This window comes from Seriola dumerili, unplaced genomic scaffold (genome assembly GCF_002260705.1).
Source record: "Seriola dumerili isolate Sdu_G_001 unplaced genomic scaffold, Sdu_1.0 BDQW01001124.1, whole genome shotgun sequence".
Lineage (NCBI taxonomy): Eukaryota > Metazoa > Chordata > Actinopteri > Carangiformes > Carangidae > Seriola > Seriola dumerili.
Genome location: NW_019175379.1, coordinates 905,614 through 914,783, shown reverse-complemented (window position 1 = coordinate 914,783; position 9,170 = coordinate 905,614). Strand labels below are relative to the sequence as shown.

The following is a 9,170-nucleotide window of genomic DNA, read 5'->3' as shown; positions in this document are numbered from 1 at the left end:
ATAAAGTCATGTGTTTTTAGAATAAGAAAAGTTATGAAAAAAATGTAAATGAACACTTGGCCATATGATAACATGAATGGCTAATCAGTGTTTAATGAAGCTTCTTTAATCCAAATGATCCAGTAATTTGTGGACAAAAAAAAAACCCATGCATGCATCACTCAGCTTGTTTTTGATTTGTCATATTACACATGCTATAGGGAAAACAACGTAAAGTGAAATACTGTAGATTTTACATACATTATAGCTCTGTCACTGGTATTATTATATTTAGTGCTGAAACTGTTAGCTGATGAATCGATTAGTTGATTGACAGACAAGTATTGGTATTAGAAGACAACTGTCCTGATTATCGATAAAGGCTCAAGTCATTTATCAAGCAAAGCTCCTGAACTCTTGCAGCAAGTGGAAACATTTCCTCTTATTCTCCATTGCATATCCTAAATAAAATATCGTTCGGTTTTTGGTTGATGGTCGGACAAAACAAGCAATTTAAAAGTCACAGCATGCTCTGGGAAACTGTAACAGGTTTTTTTTTTTTTATATAGTATTTGCTGTAATTTTATAGACTAAATGATTAATCAACTAATGAAAAATGTAAAACGGATTCATCGATAATGAAAATAATCATTAGTTGCAGCCCTCATTATGTTAAGTGTTAACATAAAGTTAGAAATGGACAAAATCTGTTGATGTTTCATGGATTCAAACGAATATAAATCGTTGGGTTCAGTGAAAGACATCTCCTTCCATTAGCCTAGAAGGTAACTATCATATCAGTACATTATTTTGAAAGTTAGCTGTGACCTGTTCTCACAATCCCTGTATTTTGGCCAAAGCCGTGGTCTATGTTGTATCAAATGCAGCCTGCAAAAAAATCAGGCTTGAACTCAAAGTGTAACAGAAACAACAGATGCAGCCTGTCATCATTTGGAATGTAACATAAGCTGATTCTTTACGAACACCTACACTTTATGAGCAAATATTTCCTACAGTGTTGTCTCATTATTGTTTCCACATTTTGGCCAAAAGACGAATAATCTTTTTGAGACACAGCAATGATTCACAGCCAACGTAGAGAAGAAGCACTGTTGGTCAAACCATGTTACAAACAACTGTGAAATTTTAAGGCAAGGTTTCATGTTTTAATTCAATCCCCAGAAAACATCCACTCTAGAAACCAGATGTGGTGGCTACATGGGGAAAAAGGACATTGATGTTTTTTTTTTTTTCTCCCTGAATTTCGTTAGGTGAACAAAAAGAATCTTTAGTGAAAAGTCTTGCATCTTTTTTCCAAGGGTCACTCAAACACGGTGTGTGAAATGAGAGTTGCCTGGGTGTGACTTTTCCAGAAAGCATCCGCTCGCTATTGTCTGCCTAGTCAACTTCTGCAGGCCCCAGTGCCCTGACTTCCATACATGAGAGATCAAGGGTTACCAAGGTGCTATTGAGAAAGGAGTGCTCAATGTGAGAGGGGACAAACCAGTCCACAAAATACTCATTTCCTTTGCATGTTAGGTGCCCTAGTGGGGATTCAGACGGGGTCACTGACACAGTTACTGGGGTTGAGTTTTTTTTTTTTTTTTTTTTTTTTTTTTTTTTCTTCTTCCATGGTTGTTCTTAATGAAAACTGTTGCTCGCCTTTTCAGTGGCTGGTGACTGCAATCTGCAGCTTGTACAGTATGTGGCTTTATAATACGCTGAGTTTGCCCAAAAGAAAGTTTGTTCAGACTCTGGCTGTTTATCCGGTGCCAGACAGAGGCACCTCATGTAGAAAAGGTAAAAGTAGTTCTGTCCACCTCTCATTCTTGCCAAAAAGTTCAGTCACTGAGCCACGGCATTAACTTGTATTCTAACAAGATTAAAATATATTCGTCCTGGGGATTAGCATAGTTAGGTGTCCTTTTGCCTTTTTTTTTCCTGCACTGGTGCGGTGACAGTGGGCTTTGATCTGTGTTGCGAGGCAAGAGTCCTGGCTTGGACCTAGCCATTCGAGTGCCAAGTGTGAAATTGGCCTGATGTCATCCCCATTCTTCACCTTTTACATCTTTCACCACTTTAATTATGTTTCCGCCACAAAGCCCAGGCACCTCTGAGCAGATTCCACTCTGGCCGTAGGAAGCATTTAAAACTGTGGGTAAATGACACAGTAGGGGAGGGGGAGGATGGTAGGAGAGGTCATAGCAGGATGGGGCCCTTTTGTGTTTAGAGGTAGACATTGATACTTTCCTGATGTATCCTGCGCTCACTTCCATTTTTACAGCATGAGAACTTTGTGAAATTGTCAGCAATACTGCAGATGATAACTTTTATTCCAGGAATTTTTACACTTTCTATATCCTGTTCTGGAAGAGAGGTTTATTTCCTGTGTCATCTACACAGATGACTCATGATTTATACTGTCACATATTATCTTTTGACAGCAATGCAAGGCTTTTTGGTTGCAGTTAAGAGCCCTGATCAGCAACCACTTGAGGTCACTTGACCACCTGAATCTCACTGTCAGAGATGAGACAAATGATTCTCAGATGAAAGCTTTTGTTCCAGGAGAATGTGCCCGTGCAGCCTTTACAGCTTTAGCTATTGTTCATGCATTGGTGTCCCTATCTGAACTTCAGGGAGCTTCTCTGCCTGTGAATATTTTGATGAAGGTTCCTATTGATGCGCTGAATGAAGGACCAAAACAACAGGGGTATGTGCGAATGTGAGGAGGAACAAAAATGAATGAAATATGTTGGTGTGTGTGGGGATGTGTGTGTGCCAGGCAAGAATATAATAAAACCAAGTGATAGTAAGTGTGTGTGTGTGTGTGTGTGTGTGTGTGTGTGTGTGTGTGTGTGTGTATAAATGTGTGTGTATGGAGGAGAGAGAGAGAGAGAGCGTACGAGTTAGTGAGTGAGAAAGCTGTGTGTGGAGAATGGGTTACTGCAGGGTGGGAGGGGGGAAACCAGCCACCTGCAGCCATGACAGGCTTTGACCTTCATTGCTCTCTCTCTCTCTCGCTCTCCCTCTCTGTCCCTCACCCCCTCCCTCCCTCTCTCTCTCTCTATCTCTCTCTCACTCACTCTCCTTTTCGACTCCCATTTCTGCCTTGTGATAGAAGCACAGGCTCTTTTCAGAAGCGGCGAGGAGGACTGACCGTCGTGAAGACACTGCTGGGAGCAGCCCTATCTGCTCTAATGGGTAGTCACTGGCCGTTAGACATGGCGTTCAAAGACTAGTGGTGCAAGTATGGAAATGCAGATAAGGCATTGTTGAGGAAACATGCCTGGGAATTGTTCAAGGCTTTCCCTTGCATAATGTTGATGCTTGCTAAATGTTTTAATCTCAAAACCCGTGAATTTGATCCTCCATGAATCTCATCCCGGACTGCCCATAGAATGAGTGGGTGTTTGTTATGCTATGCAAATTAACAATGCTTGTGATCAAATTTGTGATTATTTGACTTCTTGCAACATTTATTTAAAACTATCATTGTATGTATTTCTCTTCTGGACAATTTTAGCCAGTAATGCAATTGTTGTTTTCAGGCCTGCAGAAGCTCAGCACTGATTGAAGGTCACGTTTGCTGCTTTAGCCAGACCTCATTTTTTTTTCCTGCAGTTTTAACCTTTGCTTCATATAAACGTGCCAGAAACTTTGTGTATAATCTTCAAGCTTTATTTACTCTTCTTTTGCAGTTTTCAGGAGGCAGTTAATTACACAATTAATACATGATACAAATTATGTACATTTATACCAAAGAATACTTCCAACATAAAATAAAAAATAGCATTGTATTCTACAACTCTGTGTTGTAATTTTATTTAAACATGTTCATATATAGATAGATATACGCTGATGAGTAAATTCATAATGTCGTACCAGCAGTTTTCATAAAGGCATTAAACTTGAATAGTCTGCATTTGAAGTAATACTGCTTCTCTGATTCGGCACAGTTCTGTTTCATAAAAAGTTCACACTTGAACTTTAAGGCAAAGTGTGTTTCTGTTTGGTGGATTTTAATTCACACACACTTTTTGCAGATACACAACAAAAACACTTTGAAAGGCAAAAAGTCCACAATTTGGTATGGATACAGTCTAAAACTTAGCTCGATCATACTTTCGTCGATACAGACCAAAGTTTATAAACACAGTTATTTGCCCAAGTACAACAAATTGCAGCTTTCATGCAAAGGCCCCATAAACTATTTTTCATTCACAAAAAAAAAAAAAGAAAGAAAACAAAAAGAAGTTATTGCAAGATAAACAAGCAGTGTAAACACCTCAGATATCTACTCTAAAGCAACACTGGTCATTGGATAGATTTTTTTCTCAATATAATCTATATAAATACACATATGAAGTCCTTTCAACAACGATAAGATTTCCAACATTTGTAATACAGTCACTGACGGATTTGCCTTCTTTTATGATATATGGATATGTAATAAAAATGTATATAGAGAAAGATTTAACAAGAACATCCAATAACCTGCATTTATAGTCTATACTCAAGAGTGCGCAAAATGGTTGTCATCATTGTCTTTATGCTACAGAGTTGTTTCTGTGACTTTATGGGCAGCATTATAGCCTCGAAATCATTTAGCTACAAAAAAATGACTCATATTGCTATTTAAAACTATAATAGCTGCACTGATGCATTGGTATAACGAAGGGAATACGCGCATAATAGTTGTTTAAAGGCTATGAGACGACCACATACATAGAAACAAGGCTTAAGTCAGCATTTTAGTGAAGTGGCGTGTTAGAAAAAATCGCTACCTCTCTCAGTCACTTATAATAATAAACTGTTCCTGTGAATTTCTTTTTTAAAAAACGTATCAAAATTCATTGTCTGCCCAATTAGGTCTACGAGTGAGACTCAAAAACACCTCCTGTCCATTTTTTTTTTTTTTTTTTTTTTTTTTTTTTTACATCAAACACAACCAAGGAAACCAACAAGCATGGAAATAAAATCGTGTTAGCATTTATTTAAATTCACAGTAGCCTGGATGCAGCAGAAAAATATTCTTTGGACTTTAAGTTTGTTCACTTCACTGACAAGATCGAAACGTCAAGTGCCAGTTAAATGTAAAATGATGACAATCATGGATAGCAGTAGGCCTATAGAAAAATGAAGGGTGTAAGCATTTGTACCTCCTGTGGGGGGGGGGCGGGGTGAGGGGGAACGACAAACAATGAAAACATACCTTTATACAACATCTTTTATAGACGTGATATTGCAGAAATATCTCTCTCTGTTATTTTTTAAACAATTTATGCTGGTATACTCTATACACTGGCCCTTTATTCGATGAAATTATTGCATTGTAGGCTTGATTACACCTCCCATATAACGAAAAATCCCTATAATACTCCTATAGGAACCTATAGAGATCATTCAGTATTCCTGTGTGGACTCTCGGGTGTCCACTGACCTTACTGTTCATCTGGAGTATTTTTGTAATTATTTCTCATGCTGCCCTGAACCCATTGTATGTCTACTGGGTCAGCATTTAGTACTCAGTGGTATTTGTATCTGCTGCTGTGTGATGAAATATTCCTGTAGGCAGAGTTTCGCTGTGATATCTCTATAAAACAAACTAATATAGGATTACTATAGGTTCTTTTTCGTCAAGGAGGCTGCTGTTACTTCTCTGAAAATCAATCGCTGTCTGATTTTTCGTCTTTCGACGTGACGGTGGCGTGATTGTACAGTCCCTGTGCCATCAGGTGCAAGGCCAGACTGTTTTTAGTGCCGCTGGCCTTCTTGATTTTGGCCCTCTTGTTCTGAAACCAGATCTTGATCTGGGACTCGTTCAGGCCCAGTTCCTGCGCCAGGTTCTGCCGCCTCTGCTCGGTCAGATACCGGTTTGTCTGAAACTCCGATTTTAGTCTTTGCAGCTGTTCTGCTGTGAAGGCCGTCCGTGGTCGCTTGTCCTCTTTGCTGGTCGTTTTCTTCTTTGGTTTGCGAGATCTTGGCCCTGTAGTGGAGGGGATTTGGGGATATGGGGGGGGGGGGGGGGGGGGGGGGGGTCACAGACACAGATATGTTGGTTTGTCAGTGTCAAAACATGGTCATGAATATGGGCAAAAAATAATAAGATGGGTAAACATTGGCGATGATCAGGCAAAAGGCTGAATAAAAACTTTCTAATCAAAGAGACACATTTTTAGACTTTCTCATTAAAATACTTCATCAACATACTGATCTGCTACTTTTCATATAGGATGCTGCCCACAAACGAATCTAAAGCTGCTGCTTAAAGTGTATTTCATAAAACAATGTAGATTTTAAAACTTATTTCAATCTCCAAAATTTGGAAATAAGTAAACAAATGGCTGTTCAGGCAAATGTTGACATTAGCTTACTGCCTTTAGAAGCTTGTTTTATCTTCAGAAGGAAAAAAAATCACAAATTAAGTTTTCCTGATGCCTCAAAACATTTTGGACGAACGGCTAAAAAAAACAAAACAAAAAAAAAAAACGTCAAGAAGTGATTGTAAAATGTTGGCACGTCCACTGGAGAAAACCTCCCCTCCCTCCCTGTTTCTATCCCTCTTCACTTGCACACACATAGGCTACGTACGTATATACACACACATCATACACACACACACACACACACACTCTGACACCGTCTCTAGTAGTAAGGAATTATTAGCCAATAGGACAACACTGGAAAAACATCAGTGACACATCTGAGCCACTGTTGTTGCAGGTGAGTTTGGGGGGGTGGTGGGGTGGGGGGGGGGACAGGATAAATTTCAATGCAGCTACTTTGCATTTTTGTTTTTTGTGGGCCACATAAAAAGCTCCTCAATGGACAAACGTGAACAGAATCTGAGCAGCACATTAGATACACATTAATTTTCTATCTGGATCGAGGCCTGTTTGTTGGGGCTGAGTGTTTGGTTCCCTCCTCCAAACAGTGAAAAAACACCCCATTAAAACGACATAATACAGGCCGAACTTCTTTACTGATGAATCAGCTTGTGTGTCTTTTTTTTTTTCCTTTTTTTTTTTCGTCTAGCAGCCCATATAAAAACTGTGCAGCTCTACAACTCGTAGTAGTCGCCTACGCCACTCTATACAGCGTTACATAATGCATGAGAACAAGTTGTACTCCACTTTTGATGGACACTAAAAAAAAATACAGTAGATATTAACCTAGCTGCAGACTGAGAAGTTGTAGCCAGTGTTTTCTTACAGATGAAGATTAGAAATAATAGTATATATATTTAAAAAATTTTTACAAAAGCTCACTGGTGGCCAGAGTATACGTGAGCCAGTGGGAGCGTCCATTGTGAAAACATGCATTTTTAATTCATCCCAAACACAACTCGTCTAAAGCTACCGAGGAGCAGAAACAGCCACGACAAGCGCACCAAATAATATTGAGCAGGTTCTGTGGAAAGACGTGCACCCTTGTCAGCGCGCTCATGTTTACTAGCCTACACGTAGGACCCCAGCATTAGCTATCATTCATAACCAGAGGAAATGTGCATGAAGACTGCCTGAATGGGAGCATTTTAGTGAAGGAAAATCTGTGCGTAATAGTTCCAACAAAAAAAAATTGGCCTTTTTACTGTTTTGGCGAGGAATTAAAATATAAAGATTTTACAAAGTGTTACTGTTTTAAAAGAAATATTTTCCTCTTTCTCGTTTGCTTGTAAAACTCCCACCAAAAAGCCACATTTTTTAATTTCATTTATAATGTTTTTTTTTCCTGCATTGCACAAGGACATGTTGCTCGTATAGTCAACCACTGGATTTGCGTTCAATAATATTTCTATATTTTTTAAACAGTTGTGTATGTGGTTAATTCTCAGTTTGCGGTGCACTGCACGGTTCGCTCCACTCTACGCGGCAGAAGTCGGTCAAGGCATCCGGGGTCAGTGTTACGGGGTATTTCAGGTTACCGAGAATACGGTATAGTAAAACGCATGCACGGTGCCACCAACCTGAAGAAGGCCTGTCCGAGTATCTGGTGCAGTAGACCCAGGCTGGCCACAGCATGGGCTGAGACGTGGCTGGGTTTGAGCTGGCTTGGGAACTGTCTGAGTCTGAGCTTAGGCACTGGTCTCCGTTCTCCCCGCGGGGTTTCAGGGGCTCCTCGGCGGCTATAGTGGGCTTCTTACCCGCGGTAACCGTGTGTGGAGTGGAGGTCCCCTCCGCCGGCACCGTGCTCCCCACCGGCTCGGTCTGAGGGGCGGCGGGGCTGTTGTGGCTCTCCCGCGATGCCAGGCTACTCTCTTCGCGGTTTGCGCCCCCGTCTTTTCTCTTCCCGAAATCCGGCCGCAGGATGTTGTCGATGAAGAAATTGGTGACCCGGTGAGGGATCTGCAGGTTCCCCGGCGCCTGTAACAGGGGAAGGATGGCTCTGTTTGATTCATCCGCCGACTCCTGCCGCTCCACCACGTCTCTGTTGCCGTGATCATTTTCTTCCATACTGATTCACTTTCCCCGCTTTACTCTCTTTAACCCCTTTATCGCTCTCTCCGCTGCAATAAAATTCGCAAAGAACTTCAGGGAAATTAAATTTAAAAAAACTGCACGCGTAAAATAAATAAAAAAAATAAAACTCAAATGCTAGTGAGTGGCTTGGACACCATGCAAAGCCTTGCGGTAGTGTCCTCTGAGAAAAGCATACTTTTTGACATATATTCCCTCTATCTCGGGTTACAACTGACACCGTAGAGCTAAAACATGTGCCATTTGCGCACCATCCAATTTAGTGTTATCCGATTTCAGTGTGCTCAGTAATGCCTACACCTAAACTAAACTAAGGGTAAATAAAGAGGCTCCTAAACTGATGCTCTAATACACTCACTCTGGAGTTTTGTTCTTATTTTCAATACGAGCCCCCCGAGTGACGTTTTCCCACCGTCCTCCCAGACACGTGCCTTGGACCAATAGGGTGGCAGAAACCAGGCCACGTGACGCAGACTCCAGAGCAGTCCACAAACGCCCATCCTCGCCTTGGTAAAGGGAAAGAGTCCTGGACTAACGGAGAAGAAACCTAATTTAAATCCTGTGCATGCCCTCGGATACTCCCAATAATTCATCTGTGTTTATGAACATGCAACTTAATTTATTGGAGTTTAAGTTTGCAAAGGAAAACACGATGCACATCGGCTCGTTTGTGTTTCTAAAAACAATGGGAGATTGAAGTATCGGTTGTCA

General features: G+C 40.7%; 1 protein-coding gene across 1 annotated transcript; it reads right to left on the bottom strand.

The window, feature by feature from the left end:
• Positions 1-4,954: 4,954 nt before the first annotated feature.
• en2 (engrailed homeobox 2) lies at positions 4,955-8,779 on the bottom strand. Its single transcript, XM_022767224.1, has 2 exons — positions 7,949-8,779; positions 4,955-5,968 (listed from the first exon to the last, which is right to left on the bottom strand). The coding sequence occupies exons 1-2, from the start codon at positions 8,433-8,435 to the stop codon at positions 5,649-5,651; spliced, it is 807 nt and encodes a 268-aa protein (XP_022622945.1). The 5' UTR covers positions 8,436-8,779; the 3' UTR covers positions 4,955-5,648.
• Between the last annotated feature and the right edge of the window lie 391 nt (positions 8,780-9,170).